At 35.1% G+C, this 20698-nt stretch overlaps 1 protein-coding gene across 1 annotated transcript; it reads right to left on the reverse strand.

Annotated features, from left to right (window-relative positions):
* Positions 1–6957: 6957 nt before the first annotated feature.
* LINC02054 (long intergenic non-protein coding RNA 2054) lies at positions 6958–8687 on the reverse strand. Its single transcript, XM_023525604.1, is given in 4 exon segments — positions 6958–6968; positions 8279–8446; positions 8449–8485; positions 8487–8687. Coding segments are annotated over 4 exon segments (417 nt in total).
* Positions 8688–20698: the final 12011 nt, after the last annotated feature.

Consider the following 20698-nt stretch of genomic DNA (forward strand, 5'->3'; position numbering starts at 1 on the left):
AAGTACATAACTATCAATAATTACTTTAATTATAAAGGGACTAAATGCTCCAATCAAAAGACACATGTGGCTGAGTGGATAAAAAGAAAAAGATTCATCTATATGCTGCCTACAAGAGACTCACTTCAGATCAAAAAACACATATGCAGACTGAAAGCGAGGGGATGAAAAAGAGATAGTTTGTGCAAATAGAAACGAACAAACAATACTTATAGCAGACAACATAGACTTTAAAACAAAGACTGTAAAAAATACAAAGAAGGGCATTACATAATGATAAAGGTGTCTACCCAAGAAGTAGATATAACTTTTATAAATATTTACACGCCCAACATAGGAACATGTAATATATTAAGCAAAAGTTGACAGACATAAAGGGGAAAATTGACAGCAATACAATAATAGTACTGTCAATACAGCAATACAGCAACACATCAATATATTGACTTACATCAATGAACAGATCATCCAGACAGAAAATTAATAAGGAATATTGGCCTTAAATGACATATTAGAGCAGATGGAATTAAAAGATATTTACAGAATATTTTCATTCAAAAACTGCAGAATACACATCCTTGTCAAGAGCACATGGAACATTCTCCAAGATAGATCACATGTTAGGCCAAAAAACAAGTCTCAATAAATTCAGGAAGACTGAAATCATATCAAATATCGTTTCCAACTACAATGATATGAAACTAGAAATCAATTACAAGAAGAAAACTGGAAAAAACAAAGACATGTGGAGACTAAACAACATACTACTAAACAACCAATGGGTCAAAGAAAAAAACAAAGAGGAGATCAAAAACTACCTTGAGACAAGTGAAAATGAAAACTCAACTCTCCAAAATCTGTGGGATGCGGCAAAAGCAGTTTTGAAAGGGAAGTTCTTATCAATATAAGTCTACCTCAAAAACAAGAAAAATCCCAAATAAATAATTTACTTTACACCTAAAGGAACCAGAAAAAGAAGGACAAACAAAACCCAAAGTCAGAAATAATAAAGATCAGAGCAGAAATAACTGGAATAGAGACTTTTAAAAAAAAAGTTAAAAAGATCAATAAAACCAAGAACTGGTTCTTTGAAATGATAAACAAAATTGATAAACTTTTAGCTAGACTTATCAAGGAAAAAAAAAAAAAACAGAGAAAGCCAAAATAAATATAAGCAGAAATGAAAGAGGAGAAATTACAATTGACACCTCAGAAATACAAAGAATCATAAAAGAATATTACAAACAGGTTTTTCACTAATAAATTGGACAACCTAGAAGAAGTGGATAAATTTCTAGAAACATACAACCTTCCAAGACTGAACCAGGAAGAAACAGAAAATCTGAATAGACTGATTCAGTAATGAAATTGAATCGATAATCAAAAATCTCCCAACAAACAAAAGTTCAAGGCTAGATGGCTTCACAGGTGAATTTTATCAAACATTTAAAGAATTAATTCTGATCCTTCTCAAACTATTCCAAAAACTTCAAGTGGAAGGAATGCTTCCAAATTCATTCTATGAAGTCAGCATTACCCTAGTACTAAAACAAGACAAAGATATGAACGAACGAACGAACGAACAAACGAACGAACGAACGAACAAATGAGCGAACGAACGAACAAATGAACGAACGAACGAAAGAAAGAAGGAAAATTAGAGGCCAATGTTCTTGATGAACATAAATGCTAAAATTCTCAAAAAAAATTTAAGGAAGCCAAATTTAACAATACATTAAAATGATTGTATACCATGATCAAGTGGAATTTATTCCACGGATGAAAAGATGGTTCAATATCTGTAAATCAATCAACGTGATACCGCACATTAACAAAACCAAGGATAAAAATCATATGATCATCTCAATAGATGCAGAAAAAAGCATTTGGTAAATGAATTTGACATTCATTTATGATAAAACTCTCAACCAAGTGGGTATAGAAGGAACATGCCTCAATATAATAAAGACTATATATGACAAACCCATAGCTAACATCACACTCAACAGTGAAAAGCTGAAATCTTTCCCTTTAAGATAAGGCTGTACATTCTCATCACTCTATTCAACATGGTATTGGAAGTCCTAGTCATAGCAATCAGACAAGAAAAAGAAATAAAAGGCATCCAAATTGGAAAGGAAGAAGTCACTATTTGCAAATGACATACTATACATAGAAAACCCTAAAGACTTTACCAAAAAAACTATTAGAACTAATAAATGAATTCAGTAAAGTTTCAGAATACAAAATTAATATTTAGATATCTATTGCATTTCTATACAGTAATAATGACTTATCAGAAAGAGAAATTAAGAAAACAAATACTTACTATTGCAACAAAAATAATAATAAAATACCTAGAATAAATTTAACCAAGGAGGTAAAAGACTTGTTCTCTGAAAACTATAAGACATTGATGAAAGAAATGAAAGACTACACAAACGAATGGGAGGATATGAAGGACCAATATTGTTAAAATCCCCATACTACCCAAAGCAATCTACACATCTAATGCAATCTCTAGCAAAATACCAATGGCATTTATGGAGAATTAGAATAATATGTGGAACCACAAAAGACCCCAAATTGCCAAAGCAATCTTGAGAAAGAGAAACAAAGTTGGAGGTATCATGCTCCCTGATTTCAAACTATACTACAAAGCTATAATAATCAAAACAATATGGTACTAGCACAAAAACAGACACACAAATCAATGGAGAAGAATACAGAGCCCAGAAATAAACCCACGTTTATATGGTCAGTTAATCCACAACTAGAGAGGCAAGTACATACAATGGGGAAAATGACAGTCTTTTTAATAAATGATGTTGGGAAAACTGGATAGATACATGCAAAAAATAAATCTGAACTACCTTTTTGCACCATGGACAAAAACAAGCTCAAAATGGATTAAAGACTTAAATGTGAGACCTAAAACCATAAAATTCCTAGAAGAAAACATAGGCAGTAAACTCTCTGACATAGGGCTTAACAATATTTTTTTTGTATATATCTCCTCAGCCAAGGGCAACAAAAGCAAAAATAAACAAGTGAGACTACATCAAACCAAAAACTTTTGCTCAGTGAAGGAAACCATCCACAAAATGAAAAGACAACTTGGGAGACGATATTGGCAATAACATATTCAATAAGGGGTTAATATCTATATATCTAAGTGTAGATATAGATATAGATATAGAAATATAGATATATAACTCATACAACTTGACATTAAAAAATAATCTAATTAAAGAATGGACAGAGGACCTGAAAAGAGATTTCTCCAAAGACGACATACGAAAAGATGCTCAACGACACTAATCATCAGGGAAATGCAAATTAAAAAATCACAGTGAGATATTATCTTACACCTATCAGATGACTATTGTCAATAAATCAGCAAACAGTGAGTATTGGTGAGAATGTAAAGAAAAGGGAACCTTCGTGCACTGTCGGTGTAAACTAGTGCAGCCATTATGGAAAAGAATATGGAGTTTCCTCAAAAAAAAAAAAAAATGCAAATAGAATCACCATTGACCCAGCTGTTCAACTTCTGGGAATTTATCTGAAGACAACAAAAGCACTAATTTGAAAAGATAAATGCACCTCTATGTTCGTTGCACCATTACTTACAATAGCCAAGATATGAAAGCAATCTAAGTGTCCGTTAATAGATGAATGAATAAAGATGTTACACACACACACACGCACACACACAATGGAATATTACTCAGCCATTAAAAAAATTAAAATCTTGCCATTTGCAAAAATGTGGATGGACGTAGTGAGTATTATGCTAAGTGAAATAAGTCAGACAGAGAAAGACAAAGACCATATGATTTCCCTTGTATGTGGAATCTTAAAAAAAAAAAAAAGATGAACAAATGAAAGAAAACAGAAACAAACTCATAATTACAGACAAAAAACTGATAGTTGTCAGAGGGGAGGAGTATGGGGGAATGGGTGAAAAGGTGAAGGGGAATAAAAGATACAAACTTCCAGTTATAAAATAAGTCACAGGGATGCAATCTGCAGCACAAGGAATATAGTCAATAATATCATAATAACTTTGTATGATGACAGACAGTTACCAGACTTATCATGGTGATCATATTGTAAAGTATATAAATGTAGGATCACTATGTTATACACCTGAAACTGATATAATATTGTACATCAACTATATTTCATTTTTAAAATTAATTAAAAATTAAATATTTACAAAAGTTAAGAGAGATAAAACTGTAAAGTTCCAATTTTCCTCTAATAGGTGTTTCAGAAAAAGAAAATAAAACAGGAAATTTTTAAAGAAATGCTGAAACTACAAAATAGAACATAAAATAATATAATACTGTGTTCCCACCAATCAGTACTGACAATTTATAATATTTTACCAGATGTGCTTTAAGTAATATTAAAAAAAAAAAAAAAAAAAACAGAAATAAAGCTAATGGTCTTTCTGACCTTATCTCCTTTCCTTTCCTTTTTTCTTAGGTCAGCAACCACCATCATGAATTTGTGTATATCTTCCCAGTAATATGATGTGGATTATATAATATATATGATGCTTTTTACATGCAGCTTTAAATTTTACTTAAGTAATAACATACTATACCTAGAGTTCTGCAACTCACTATTTTCACTCAACAGTATGTTTTATCTTTCTCCACATTTATGGAGAGAGGGCCAGTTAATTTCTCTGGAATTAGAATATTTCTAATTCCATCGTAGAATATTTAATTGTATTATTGACTATACCATATTTAATTGTAATATTGACTATACCATATTTTTATATAATACTTTATAGATGGACTTAGCAATAGTTCCAAATTTTTACCATCATGAAACAATGAAGCAATGTAATAATATGTACCTTATGCACATGGGTGAAGGTTCTTCCAAGTGTATATCCAGAAGTAGAATTGCAGGGTGATAGAATATGAACATTTCCAATTTTACTAGATTCTGTCAAATTGTTCTTCAGTTTATACTTCAACAGGCAGTTTATAGCTGTCCCCATTTTCCCTTAACCACACCAAGACAATATTTTCATACTTTAATTTTGCTAGTGTGATGGTGAGAAATTATTCCTCATTACAATTTTTCTTTGCATGGTCCCAATTTCTGGTAAATTTAATCATCCTTTCAGAGTCTAATAGCCATTTGAGATTCTTTTTCTGTAAACTGTCTCTTTGAATCCTTTTTTCTTTTTAATTAAGCTATAACTTAATTAAAGTTATATAACATTATGTTAGTTTCAGGTATATAACATAATGATTCAATATATTGGAAAATGATCACCACATTAAGTCTAGATAACATTCATCACCACACATAGTTACAAATTGTTTTTTCAAATGATGAGAATTTTTAAGATCTGCTCTCTTAGCAAATTTCCAATATACGATACAGTATTATTAACTGTAATCACCATGCTGTACATTATATACCTATAACATAATTATTTTATAACTAGAACTTTTTACCTTTTGACCCCCTTCATCCATTTCATCCACCCCTCCACCCCCGAATCCTTTTTCAATTGCATTTACAGTCTTTTTTATACAAAAGTTTTAAATTTTTATATAGTCAAATTTATCAATCTGATGGAAGATATATTTTTAAAGGATGAATGAGTATATCTCAAACCTGAAAAACTCAATCCTCAGAATTGAGAGGATATACTGAGTGTTTAGCAGGATGAGTATAATAAATGCTCGTTTAGACACAGTGTAGTGAAACTTCAGAATATGATTGTTTGAATGTTTTAGGTATTGCATTGGAGGGCAGGGGTCTTGTTACTTGTGCTAGCTTTTGCAGTGAGACCACAAGAGAAGGAGGAAGCTCTCTGGGTACTGGGAGAAATTGGCAAGGAAGTGAGAAGTTCTTGTGCATTCACTGGTCTCAAACTGTCAATTGTGGCTGCTTCACAAGTCACTAGAGACCTTGAAATATTCCTGCAAATAGAATTTTGGAGACTCGTTAGGGAGCATGGATGGAAGAAGTCTGTTGCTACTGTTATTTGGCTTTGTTTAACACAATTGTACTGGAAGTACAATTCATAGTTCACAAAGCATTGTGTACATATCATGATGAACCATCTGAAATTGCCATTTTTGTAGAGTTGGCTATTTCTTAGGGTTCAATCTAATACATGATGTTATTTTGTGAGGTACACATTATCATTATCAACTTTTTAACAGGCGAGCATCCAGTGTGGCAGGGAGCTTTAGTTTGTCAATGGGGCCCTTAGGCGGCTAAATGGCACAGGTTAATCTGCCTGCTCCATCTCCCAGCCTGACTCTTGGGGCAATACTGCCTGCATCTGAGAAATGAGAAAAATACTTTATGCCTATAGGAAGATTGTGCCTATTATGGAGGCAATCCGTCTTCTAGGGAGATTAGACTCAAGATAATTAGTGACAAGGATGGCTTTTGCCAAGGGAACTTGGCCTGGACATTCAGACAGACACCATGCTTCAGGCATAACATGAGCTGGAGAAAAGTACGTCAGGGTAAGTCAAGCATGGACTGTAAATCAGAGATGATAAGGTGAGTGGGGGAGAAAAAATAATTGTTGTATGTGTCGCAGCTGTTAACTGCTATACTCAGAGCCCTAAATGACTGGCGTACTGTTTTTTTGCACAGACAGACAGTATTCCAGGAAGGAACACTCTCCAGACTGGATGACAACTCCAGCAGGCTAGAGATTTTTCTGCTCATTCTTAGAATAGTGTCTGTGGTCTCTTCGGGTTGCAAACACAGTCTCAATTCAGAAATTAAAATGCTAATGCGAGGTATTCATCAAAAGACTGAACTTATTTTTCCCATAAATCCTGTCTTCCCCCAACCTGAGCCTGCCCAGCTGGAAGCCCACAGTGGGGATAGTGTAGAGGGGCTGGCTTCTTCTCTCTTTTTCCACTCAGCCTCCACAGCCAGTTACCATGGCTACGACTACTGCTGCCCTGTGGGAGCAGTCGGGGAAGGGGTAGCAACAGCTGTAAGTTGACTTCAAGCTTTCTTGCCAGACAGATGTTAAATTCTGCCTCTTTCTCATGGAGTGCTTTAGTGCCCTCTCCACAGATTCCCCACTGAGCCTCTTTCTCCCAAAGTTCTCTCTAACCTGTGGATGTATCTCAAGTCTAATCTCATTTCAGGCAGTCATCTAAGACCCCTTTCTCAGTTCCTGGGCATTCAGCTCCAGACGTTAGCTAGGAGAGTTCCCCAACACAAGACCCAATACATGGAGTCCTTGCAGGCTCTCTCTACTATGAGGCCCACATTTGTCCAGCAGAAACTCGTGTGCTTCTCATACCCTAAAAAAAAATCTGGAAGTACAGGCTGGTCCCAGCATAGTGGCAGCAGCCCAACCAAAGCAGCTAGTGGGCCCTCTTCTCACCTTCCAAATATCCAATGTGGGACCAGAGCCCAGGCTACCACACCCCAGCTGTAGGGGTCACACATTATGTTCTTGGAGTAGTCCCGCTGCCCCTCCCACTCCCCTGCCTACACACACACACTCACCCTTACGATGTTTGAGGTAAGAGAGCAGGAACTCACCCTGTCCCCAAGATGGGACTCCAGCATAGCTCTGTTCAAGAAAATCATCCTCACAAAATCTTCCTATCTCCTTCCTCTGTTTTCACTTTTTCAGAGTATCAAAATGGTCAAGGGGTTTCAAAGTCTTGAGACAGATTTTGGCATTTCCTTAGAAAATCCTCATGAGTGACTTGGCACCTCAATTTGGATTTTTACATCTATGATACATAATGGTGCCTGGTGGAAATTTTCATTTTAAGCCCTTGTTAACATTTATATGCATTAACTCTTTTTATGTTCATAAGTATAGATAACATTTTCCATCTTAAAGGTGAGGAAAACTTATCTTGAAGGCTCAAAGAGGTAAAGCCAAGGTCACCCAAGCAGTCAGCGATAGAGTTGGGATTCCAACCAGGTGTGTCTAGCGTCATCTGGGAGGTGCGTGCTCACTGGCCCCAAACCTGAAGAAAGAATTTGGAGACACAGAGGGAAGTGCTTCCTTTATTTAGGGCCCAGGCCCCAGGGTACCACAAGAGTCTCCAGGCTACTGCAGAGCTGATGTAAGTCAGCTCCTGCGGCTTGGTCCTGCCTAAACCCTCACAGGACACATTGTGGGACCTAGTTTCGGAGAAAGGACTTGGGTTGTGGGAGAGACCAATAATTCTACTGATCTGGCAACAACTCCATCTCAATGAGACTTTCAGCTCGAAGGAGGATGCCAGGAGGACTGACTCACCTAGTCTAACATCCAAGCCAAACACTGTGAGGAAAGAGCTCAGCTCAGCCAAGACTGGAACCGCAGGAGGATGAGGAGGCTGGGCTGGGATCCCAGCCATGCCTTTGCCTCGGTGTTTTCTCAGTGTTTTGGGGCCTCTTTTTCTCCATGAATTCTGTGTGCTTGGGAACAAGGCAGGCTGGGGCTTCAACAGGTGGTCCAGAACCATCACAGGAAGATATTGAGAAGGGAGAGATGGAGGAACTGACTTAGCTGGTCCTTACAGGAGGGGGAGGATATGACACTGGCCAGCTCCCAAGGTAGGCTTAGTTTGGTCTCCATTGAGGTCTAATCTGGTGGGCATTTCCACGACAGAGGGTTAGTTAATAAGCCATAGTCTATCCACAATGTAGTGACCACCGAACAACATGATGTAAAACATTTAATTACATGGAAAGATACTTACAATATATTATTAGGTGAAGAATGTGTAAAGCAGGATCCTATGTTTATAAAATCAGTGTTCTTGCTTGAACACGTGCTTCTGGAGGACAAATCTAAAAGGAGCCGTCCAAATGCTTGGCTCCATCAGTCTCTGTGGGTCCTGGGATCATACCTGTCAAATAAGTTCCTATTTATCCTCAGGCTGACCCGAAAGTGTGGAAGCAGGATAGGGCCCAGCCTCTTCCACTTCCTAGAGTCAGAGCACCTCACCTCAAGCTCTCCTACATCCTCTCTCAGGTATCTGTTGCCCAGTCCTCCACGCCCTTCAAATTAAAGGGAGTTGTCACACTCCATAGCATTTCCCTAGATGACTAGGTCACTCATTGTGTATCCATCTGTTGAATGCTCCCTTCATGATTCCAGGAAGCCTCGTCCCATTCCACCCCCAATTTCTGATAAGGCTACATCTCTGAGGCCAGAATGTATTCTTAGCACTTCCTCAGTGAAGAACAAATACACACACACACACACACACACACACACACACACACACACACACACTTGTTTAATCTAGGGTAATCTACCTTGAAACAAACGCGCATATAAATATTGTTTTGGTTTTATTTTTACATGCAATCAGCTCATAATAGGTATACTACTGTGCCAGGAATGAGCTAAATTCATACTTAGGTCTGAAACATTTCTCCAAAAAAACAGTCTGCAGAGATGCACCCCTCCAGCTCAACTGCAAAGATGATCTTTCAATATGTTGTGCGAGACAGCCTGATTTCTTCAGGTCACAGAGCCTCAGACCTCTGTAATCCAGAGGCTCTTTGCAGGACTCACATAACTAAAGAGCTAGACGGAGATTTCTCAAGGCAAGGGAGCAAGGTCAAACAGCTATCTCCTATACACTGAGAACTGTTCGGTCTGTATCTCCAAAATGACAGAGTTTAGATTCTGCTGGGTTTGTTTATTTTGACTCTCATTCTCTTGATCAGAACGAAAGACTGACTTCCCCATTATGTAGTTATGCCTATATACATGCTTAGAGCAAATTCTGGAAGGAAACACAACAAAATGTTAAAAGTAGTTACAGCAATGGCTTGGAATTAAAATATTCTTATTTTCTTTTATTGTTACCTGTATTTTCTACAATAAATATATTCCTTCTCAACTTTGCCAAAGAAGTCGAAGCCATTGGCCTAAAATGCCTCAAATTCCTGTTGCCTCCTCTCCACTCCTCCCCTAAGTCCACATCCATCATAGCAACCACATCCATCCTTCCCTCCAAAATCAGAGACTAAAACAAACTCTCCTTCCATATCCTTATTACCTTGCACTGTTTTCTTATTATATCTAATATGTAATATATTACAGAGTTCTTGTCAGCAGTCATACTCCTGATAGATAAAAAGAGCTTGATAAATGGTAATGATAATAATACTTTGCCTCTCAGTACCTCAGTTTCCTCATCTGTAAAATGAGATAATTATAGTACCTGCTTCATACGATTATTGTAAGGATTAAATGAGTTAATTTTATGTGAAGCACTTAGAAGAGCACCTGGTACATAGTAGATGCTCTATAAGTGTTTGCTAGTATTAGTACTACTAGTACTAATTAGTGTTGCTAGTTAGTATTAGTACATTCCTCCATTTCTACCAAAACCTTGATTCATCAATTATCTTCCCCTCTCTCCCATATTTTAAACCTCTCTCTTCAGACTTCTTCACTTAGTTTATTTAGAGTCAGCTGTCTTCCAACCCCTAAATCCACCTTTGGTTTTACTAATCTCTCTCGCTCCCTTCTCCAGTCCAGGCATCTGAAAGAAATGGAGGGTTTCAAGATTTACTCTTCCACATGTACTCACATTCAGCTCATCATTACTCATGATATAATGCAATCTGCTGCCCCTCTCAGCTCTCCAGTGAAACTCCTCCAGCAAAGACCACAAATGGCTTTCATTTACACAATTCAAAAGACACCATTCAGATCTTATCTTTTTGGATCTTTCTTCCTCATCTGACCCCACACTCTTTCCTAAAACATTTTTCCTTGCCTCTCCTGTCCTCTTCCTTCTCTGGACTTGTCTCTGCCTCCTTGCCTGGATTCTTTCTCTCCGCTCGGCCCTTATGTATTGATGCTCCCCAAGGTCTGTCTGCAGCCGTCTGCCCTCCTCATTATGTCTTCTCTCCCTCGAGAAACTTATGCACTACCAGGCTACTTATCCTTTTTCTCCTATAATGACCAAATCTACACTTCTAACCCTGGCCTCGCTCCTAAGCTGTAGACCCATATATCCTAGTACAAGCTGAATATTTACACCTGGAGGTCTCACAGCACTGTCTAAATTTAAACTCATTGTCTTCTTAAATTTATATGTTTAAATCTTCAGTGTTCCCTACCCAAACAGGCAAAATGTCAGGTGGTGACGCCACCATCACCATCCCCCAAGTGAAAAGCTCAGGAAATATTTTAGACTTCTTCCTCTAGCCATCCCTCAAGTACAGTGGCGCTCATTTCCCTAGCTTTTCTCACTTCCATCCACTTCTCTCCATAGGAGGCCATGTTAGATGCAGGCAGTGAAAGCACTGCCTCAATCTCTCTATCCAGTCCTCTTCCCAACCTCCTCCTTTTGCATTCCTCCCTTGCTCCATTTACTTATTCAGTCAGTCAGTCAGTCAACCAACAGACATGGGTTGAACATCTCCAATATGCTAGGCCCTTGGAATATAGAAAGGAAAAAGATGATGCCCCTGAGGGAGCTTGGGATTTAGTGGAAAAGGGCCACCAAGAAGCCCAGTGTCATGAAATATACACACACAGGGAGCTCAGGAGTCCTTCCGTCTGAACTGACAGTTATGCAGATCTGGATTATAATGATTTTTACTATAATATTTCAAGCAAACAAAGAAGTGAAGACACTATCATATCTTATATCTAAATATCCAACACTCAGCTCTATGGAATTCTGATATTTATCTTTTCCCTGCATACTATAAAATATATATGTAACTATATATAATATTCATGTTTTCAAACTTCATGTAAAATTTATCACACTCTTTATGTCATTTTGCAAAGTGACTTTTTTCCTCAACATTGTGTTTTTGAGAGTTATCTGTGTTTATATATGGGGTATTCTCACTGCTCTTTAGTATTCCATTTATTTATTCATGCTCCTGTTGATGAATATGTAGATGATTTCCAGTTTTTCCAATATGAACAATATTGTAATGAATTTTTGTACACGCCCTATATGTGTCTCCTTGAGCACAGGTGAGGATTTTCCTAGAAGTCAATTGTAAAGTTGAAGGACATGTACATCTGACATTTATTAGATAATGCCAAATTGTTCTTCAAAGTGATCGTGCTAATTTATTCTCCTAGAAGCAGCTTATGAGAATTTCTGTTTATCAGCAAATGTACTACATCCTCGTAAATATTCAGTAGTATCCTTTTTTAATTATTGCCAATCTGATATCACAAAGTGTGAAATGATATCACAAATAGTTTAAATTTTTATTTCCTTAATTATTAGTGAGGTTGCCCATTTGAATTTCTTTTTGAGTAGCAAATACCTTCCCTTAGTCTGAGTCTTGTCTTCAAGTTTGTTTAAGATGTCTTTATTAAACAAAAGTTTTTCTGTAAATGTCATTCATTCCTTTTATGACTTATTTTTGTGTCCTGTTTAAGAAATCATTACTTGCTCAAAGTTCATAAAGATCTCTCCGTATTTCCTCTAAAAGTTTTAAAGATCAGTATTTTAGTTATTTATTTTGGAGTAAGGATTTAGGTACATAATTTGATATTTTACCACATGGATAACAAATTTTCCAAGCATCACTTACTTTTAAAAGTAATTTATTTCCCCCACTGATTTGGAACACCAACTGTTCTATATCTTCTCCATATGTGCGTGGGTCTCTTCCTGGGCTCTCTGTTCCGCACCATCACCCCACTCTCTAATTACTATTCCTTTATAATACCATTAAATATTTTATCTTGCAGGTTAAGCCTTCCTTCCATCCCACTTCCTTGCGTTCTTCTCTAAAATTATCTAGCTTTTAATCTCCTATCAGAATTTTAAGTTCAGTTTGTCAAGTTCTATCAAAAACAAAACTTCATTGAGAATTTTTTATTAACATTCAATTGAATTTCTAGATTATTTGGGAAAAATTGGCATATTTAGGATATTGAATCTTTTGATCCATGAACATATGTCTCTTCATTTATTTTCAGGTCTTCTTTTGTATTCTTCCCACAATGTTTTGCAATTTTCTCTTTAAAAATCCTCCTATCTTCTGCTAGATTAATCACTGGGTGCCTCATCCTTTATTGTGCCATTATGAATGAGATTTTTGTTTTTCCTATCACATTTGCTAATTGGTCATGATTGATAAGTAGGAAGACTAATAACTTTTCTATGTTGACCTTGTGTCCAACAATATTGTTGAATGAATTTAATACTCTTAATAGTTTATCTGTAAATTTTTTTGAATTATCAATGTAAACAATTATAGTCTGCACAAAAATAACACTTGCATTTCTTCTTTTGCAAATTTTATACCTCTTCTTTTTTTTCCATAAGCTGTTTCATAGGCTTGGTTCTCCAGTTTGAAAAGAAATGGTGATAGTAGGCATCTATCTTATCTTTCTCCTGAGTTCAAAAGAAATGTTTCTGAAATTTTGCCTTGTGAATATGCTTGCTGTTGACTATTGGTAGATAAATTTATCATGTTCAGAAAGTTTTCTTCTATTCCCAATTTGGTAAGTTTTATTATGAATGGATGTAAAATTTTACTAAATGCTTTCTCTGCATCTGTTAAGATAATCATATATTTTCTCTTTTAAATTTTTAACATAGTGAATCATATTAACAAATTTTCTTAAATTAAACTTCTTATATTCTGGGATAAACTCTAATTATACACTACTAGATTCATTTTGCTAGAATTTTATTCATAACTATGCATCTAAGTTCTTAAGTGAGTGTATCAGTTCTCGATTGCAATAACAACAATTATCCCAAACAGGCTGATTAAAACAATAATAAACATTTATTATCTCTCAGTTTCTGTGGGTCAGGAATATAGGAGCAACTTAACCGGTGGTTCTGTCTTGAGCCTTCTCATGAAGTTGCAATCAAGACATTGACCAGTGCTGTAGTCATCTGAAGGCTTGACTATGACTGGAGGATCCACTACTAAGTTGACTCGCTCCCATGACTGGTAAATTGATGCTAGCTGTTAGCAAAAGGCTCAGTTCTTCATCAGGTGGACCTATCGATAGGGATGCTTGAGTGTGCTCATGACATGGTAGCTGGCTTCCTCTAGAGTGAACTATCCAAAAGTGTAAGGCAAAGAAGCTTTAGAGTCTTTTATGAATAAGCCCCTAAAGTCATACAGTATCCCACTGGACACACGGACAAGCCATAATTCACTGTGGGAGAGTACTATACAAGGATGTGAGTACTAGGAGATGAGAGTCATTGGAGACCATTTTGGCTACCAGTGAGATTGGTTTATGATTTTATTTTTTTGAACTGACCTTGTTTGGTTAGTATCAAGAATATACTAGCCTCGAAACCTAATTTCTCTGTCTAAATTATCTTAGCAGTTCTTTGAAGTTTCAGTAAAACTTTCCTGCAAACTCATGTCCATTTTTTACTTTTTTTAATTTTAAAGGTTTTTATTAAAATATGGCTAACATACAATATTATATTAGTTTCAGGTGTATGCCGTAGTTATTCAACATCTATATACCTAAAGAAGTAATCACCATAAGTCCAGCAACCATCTGACACTGTGAATGCTATCACAATATTATTGACTATATTCCCTATGCTGTACATTACATCCCCATGACTTAATTTGTTTTATACGTGGAAATTTGAATCTCTTATTCCCCTTTACCTTTTCCTCCTTTTTTAAAGTTTTCAATTACAATTGACATTCGATATTATTTTATATTAGTTTCAGATGTACAACATAGTGGTTAGACATTTATATAATATATGAAGTGATCACCCTGACTAATCTAGTATCCACCTGGCACTATAGATAGTTATTACCATATTATTGACTATATTTCCTATGCTGTACTTTACATCCCCATGACTATTTCATAACTACCAATTTGTACTTCCAAATTCCTTCACCTTTTTCACCCCACCCCCTCAAACTCCCTCCTACCTGGCAACTATCAGCTTGTTCCTTGTGTCTGTGAGTCTGTTTCTGTTTTAAAACTCATGTCTTTTGAAGAGAGAGAGGTTTGATTAATTATACAATTATTTATCGGTTAATTCAAACTTTTTATTTTGTCTTAGGTCAAGTTTGATTACTCATATTTTTTAGAAAAGTATCTATTTCTTATTTTCCATTTCTTTGTCAAGTTGTTCTATTGTTCTCTTACAATTTTTAAATTTTTAAATTTTTAAATTTCTACTCTGTTTCTAGTTTTGCCTATTTTTTTGTTTCTAATAATGTTTATCTGTGACTTTTTTATTTTTTCCTTGTGGAGTCTTGCTAGAAGTTTGTTTATTTTGTTAGTTTTCTTTTTCAATGAACTCCCTTTTGGTTTTAGTTTATTTTCCCTTTCACTAAATTCCATTATTTTTACTGTTCTCCTTCCCCTACTTTCATTGGGTTTATTCTATTATACTTTTTCTAGTTCCTTGTATCAAGTCCTTAATTAATTTTAAATCTGTCTTGTCTGTAATAAATGCCTCAAAAACTATAATTATTTTTGATTCATACTACAAGTTTTGGTATATAGTAAATTTGTTGTCATTTAGTTCTAAATATTTGGTAATTACCATCATGACATCTTTTTTAACTCATTCATTTCAGAGTGACTTCTAATAGTTCTAAACATGTGGGAAATTTAAGGTTATTTTTATTGTTAATTTTTAACACACTTGCTTTGTGATCAAAGAACATAACTTGCATGATGTTGACTGACATCTCTTTCACTTGATATGCAGCTAATATTTCAAAATTGTTCCATTCATATTTTAAATATATATGTTCTAAATTTATTGAGCATATTCAACTAAGCTGCATCAGCAGCTGGTTCCAGCAGAGGCACCTAAGACACCTTGGGAAGTGCAGCACTGTGTCTGGCTGCAGGGGGCAGTGCTGGGATTTCATGGGCTTGGAACCCAATCACTCACCACATTCTCTCAAGGGGGTGTTGCCCTGAGACCAGGGCAACTTGGTCACAGAGGAGATGTGCCCACCTCCCTAGAGAATACAAGGTATTTTTTCACTACCCCGCAGAGCTCTGAGAAGTCAGAGCAGTGCAAGAGATAATAAAACACTTGTGTTCCAGCACCACCTACTGGAAAACAAAACAAAAACAAAACCTGCTAAAGAGATGTTCCTCTTAAATTAAAAAAAAAAAAAAAGAAAAAGAAAAAGGAAGAAAAGAAAAGCAGATTTCATTCCCATAAATGCCAAGGTAGAGAAATAATCTATCAAATAACATGAACAACCAAGGTAACAAGGTAGCTCAGAAATAAAATGAAAAGTCTCCAGAAAATAAACTTAAAGATGGAAATATGTGCTCTAAATGACAAAGAATTCAAGATTGCAGTTATGAAAAAAACTCAGTGGGATGCAGGAGAACTCAGGCAGTTTAATGAACTCAGAAATAAAATCAATGAACAAAAAGAATACTTTACCAAAGAGGTCAAAACTTTAAAAAAAAAAAAAAAGAACCAAATAGAAATTCTGGAGCTGAAGAACTCAATAAAAAAAATGAAGAATGAACCAATAAGTTTAAGAAATAGAGCTGACCAGATGGAGGAAAAAATTAGTGATATCAAAGATAGAAATCTAAAAACGATGCAGATAGAAGGAGAGAGAGACTTGAGAATAAAAAAAAAAAATGAAAGAACTCTATGAGAACTGACTCCATCAGAACGAGCAATAAAAGGATAATGGGTATACCAGAAGGAGAAGAGCGAGGAAAGAAAACAGAGAGCCTAGTCAAACAAATAGTTGACAAGAACTTCCCAAATCAATGGAAAATGGAAAGAACTGGATACTCAAATCCAAGAAGCAAACAGAACACCTAATTATCATAATCCAAAAAGGTCTTCTCCAAGGCACATTATATTGAGATTTTCAAAAAATTAATGACAAAGAAAGAATTCTCAAGGCAGCCAGAGAAAAAAAAAGACAGTAACCTATAAAGGAAATCCCATTAGATTATCATGGGATTTTTCAGCAGAAACTACAAGCTAGGAAAGAGTGGAATCAAATATTCAAACTATTGAAGGAGAGAAATTACCAGCCAAGAAAAATATATTCAGCAAAGTTATCCTTTATACCTGAAGGAGAAATAAAGACTTTTCCAGACATACAGAAGCTGAGGGAATTTACCAAGACAAGACCTGCATTACAAGAAATACTGAAGGGGGTTATTTTGAAAGACAGAGGGAAACTAGACTACGAGCAAGATAACTCATAGACAGATATAAGCAGAAAATTTCAACCCTTATTCAGAATAGGGTATTATACACTTAAATATAGCGTAAAAGTTAAAGGAAGTAAAAACATTTTTTAAAAAGAGAAGACAATAACTACTGCAACTTGGAAATGGACTCAGCATAAATAGGGATAATTTGTGACAATAAAAACATAAAAGGGGAGGGGGTAACGCTCTGAATTTACAAAGGAGAGTGGAGATAAGATTCATTCAGAAGAAAAAGGACTACTATATACACAAAAATTTTTTGCATTAATCCATACTAAACACAAAAAAAATCCAGAACTGAGACACATAACATAAAAAAGAGGAAACCCAATGGAAAAAAATCATAAAATATCACTGAACCAAAATAACAGACAGAAACACAAGTGCAAAGAAGCAATGGAAACAGAGAGTTACCAGAAAACAAAAGATAAAATGGCTATAGGAAATCCTCATACATTAATAATCACCCTAAATGTAAATGGAATGAACTCACCAATAAAAAGGTACAGAGTAGCAAATTGTATCAAAAACAAAACCCAACCATATGCTGCCTTCAGGAGACACATCTCAGCTACAAGGACAAATATAGACTCAAAGAGAAAGGGTGGAAAATAATACTCTAAGCAAATGGCATCCAGAGAAAAGCAGGTGTAGCCCTACTTATATCTGACAAAATAGATTTCAAGGTGAAAAAGGTAACAAGAGACAAAGATGGACATTTTATAATGACAAAAGGGACAATATATCAAGAAGATGTAACACTTATCAATATACAGGGAGTACCAAATATATAAAACAACTACTAACAGAACTAAAGGGAGAAATTGGCAAAAATACAAATATAGTAAGGGATCTAAATACCCCATTGACAGTTATAGATCCTTCAAACAGAAAAATCTATTTTAAAAAAATCATCCTTAAATGATACATCAAATGAACATACTCGACATTTACAGAGCCTTTCATTCCAAAATACCAGATTATACATTCTTCTCTAGGCACATTGAACATTCTCAAGGATAGATCTTATGTTGGCACACAAAACTAGCCTCAACAAATTTAAGAAGATTGACACTATACCAAGCACATTCCTTAACCAAAATGCTTTGAAATTGGAAATCAAATGCGAAAAGAAAGTAGAAAAAACTACAAATAGGTAGGATTAAATGACATGCTACTAAAGAACAACAAGGCCAAAGAAGAAATAAAAGGAGAAATCAAAGATACCTAGAGGCAAATGAGAACGACAATATGACATATCAAAACTTTTGGGATGCAGAAAAAGCAGTAATAATAGGGAAGTTTATATCATTACAGGCCTATCTCAAGAAACAAGAATGATCCCAAATAAACAACCTAACATTCTATCTTAAAGAATTAAACAAATGAAACCAAAGTCAGCAGAAGGAAGGAAATAATAAAAATTAGAGCAGAATTAGTCTACAGCCTGAACACTCCCGATTCCACCTGATCTCGGAAGCTAAGCAGGGTTGGGTCTGCTTAGTGCTTGGATGGGAGACCACATAGGAAGACCAGGTGATATAGGTGAAAAATAAAATTAGAGCAGAATTAAATAAAATAAAAAATAAAGAAACAACAGAAAAAAATAATGCAATAAAGAACTGGTTCTTTAAAAAGATTAATAAAATTGACAAACTTCTGAATAGACTCATTAAAAAAAGAGAGAAAAGACTCAAATAAGCAAAACCAAAAATGAAAGAGAAGTCATGACGGACACCACAGAAATACAAAAGGTCATACAGACTATATGCCATGAAATTCAATAATCTAGAAGGAATGGACAAGTTTTTAGAAATATACAACCTTCCTAGATTAAATCACAAAGAACTGGAATATCTAAATAGATTGATTAACATTAAGGAAATTGAAACAATCATCAAAAACCTCTCAAAAAGTAAAAGTCCAGTACCAAATGGCTTTACTAGTGAATTCTACCAAACATTCAAAGAAGATTTAATACCTCTTCTCAAACTTTTCCAAAAAATTGAAGAGAAGATACTTCTTAACTCAACTTACAAGGTTAATATTATCCCGACACCAAAACCTGGCAAGGATAACACACACACACACACACACACACACACACACACACACACACACACACACAAATACAGACCAATATCTCTGATGAATAAAGCTGCAAAAATCCTAAACAAGATACTAGCAAATACATTTAAAAGATGATACATCATGACCAGGTCGGGTTTATTTCAGAGGCACAAGAATGGTTCAACATAAGCAAATCGACCGATGTGATACACCACATAAGCAAAATAAAGGATAAAAATCATAGGAGCATATCAAAAGATGCAGAAAAAGCATTTGACCAGATATGGCATCCATTTATGAATAAAATACTCAATGAATAGACATAGAAAGAAAGTAACTCAACATAATGAAATCCACAGACAACAAACCCTCAGTTAACATCATACGTACTCAATGGTGAAAAACTGAAAGTTTTTTCTCTAAGATCAGGAACAAGACAAAGATGTCCACTCTCACTACTTTGTTATTCAACGTGGTACTAGAAGTCCTAGACAGAGCAATCAGACAAGAGAAGGAAATAAAAGACAACCAAATTGGGAATGAAGAAGTAAAATTGTCACTTTTTGAAGATGACATGATTCTTTATATAGAAAACCCTAAAAAAAAAGAAAGAAAGAAAAAAGAAAATCTTAAAAACTCCGCCAAAAAAAACTATTAGAAATAATGAACAAATAAATAAAGTTGCAGGATAAAAAAATCAATGTACAAAAATCCATTGTGTTCCTATATTCTAACAATGAAATTTCAGAAAAAGAAAAAATATTTTTGCAATTGCAGCAAAAAGAAAAAATACCTAGGAATAAACTTAACAAAAGATGTGAAGGACTTATACACTGAAAACTATAAGACATTATTAAAAGAAATTGAAAAAGACACAAAGAAATTGAAAGATAGTCCATGTTTATAGATTGGAGAATCAACATAGTTAAAATGGCCCTATTAACCAAAGCAATACACAAATTGAATGCAATCCCCATCAAAATCCCAATGGCATTTTTTAAAATATAGAACAAAAAATCATCAGATTTGTATGGAATCACAAAAGACCGCCAAATAGCCAAAGCAATCCCAAGAAGAAGAAGACAAAAGAAAAAAGCTGCAGGTACCATACTTTCTGACTTCAAATTATACTACAAAATTGCAATAATCAAAGCAGCATAGTATTTGCAGAAAAACATAACCGAGAATCCAGAAATAAACCCACATATATATGGGGAAATAATTTGCAGAAAAACAGAACTGAGAACCCAGAAGTAAACCTACATATAAATGGGCAAATAATTTTCAACAAAGAAGCCAAAAACACATAGTGAAGAAAGAAAGCCTCTTCAATAAATGGTGCTGGGAAAATTGCAAAGCCACATGCAAAAGAATGAAACTAGACCATTATTTGTCACCATACACAAAAATTAAATCAAAATGGATCAAGGATTTAAATATAAG

The sequence above is a fragment of the Pteropus vampyrus genome, unplaced genomic scaffold (genome assembly GCF_000151845.1).
Source record: "Pteropus vampyrus isolate Shadow unplaced genomic scaffold, Pvam_2.0 Scaffold14, whole genome shotgun sequence".
Classification (NCBI taxonomy): Eukaryota; Metazoa; Chordata; class Mammalia; order Chiroptera; family Pteropodidae; genus Pteropus; species Pteropus vampyrus.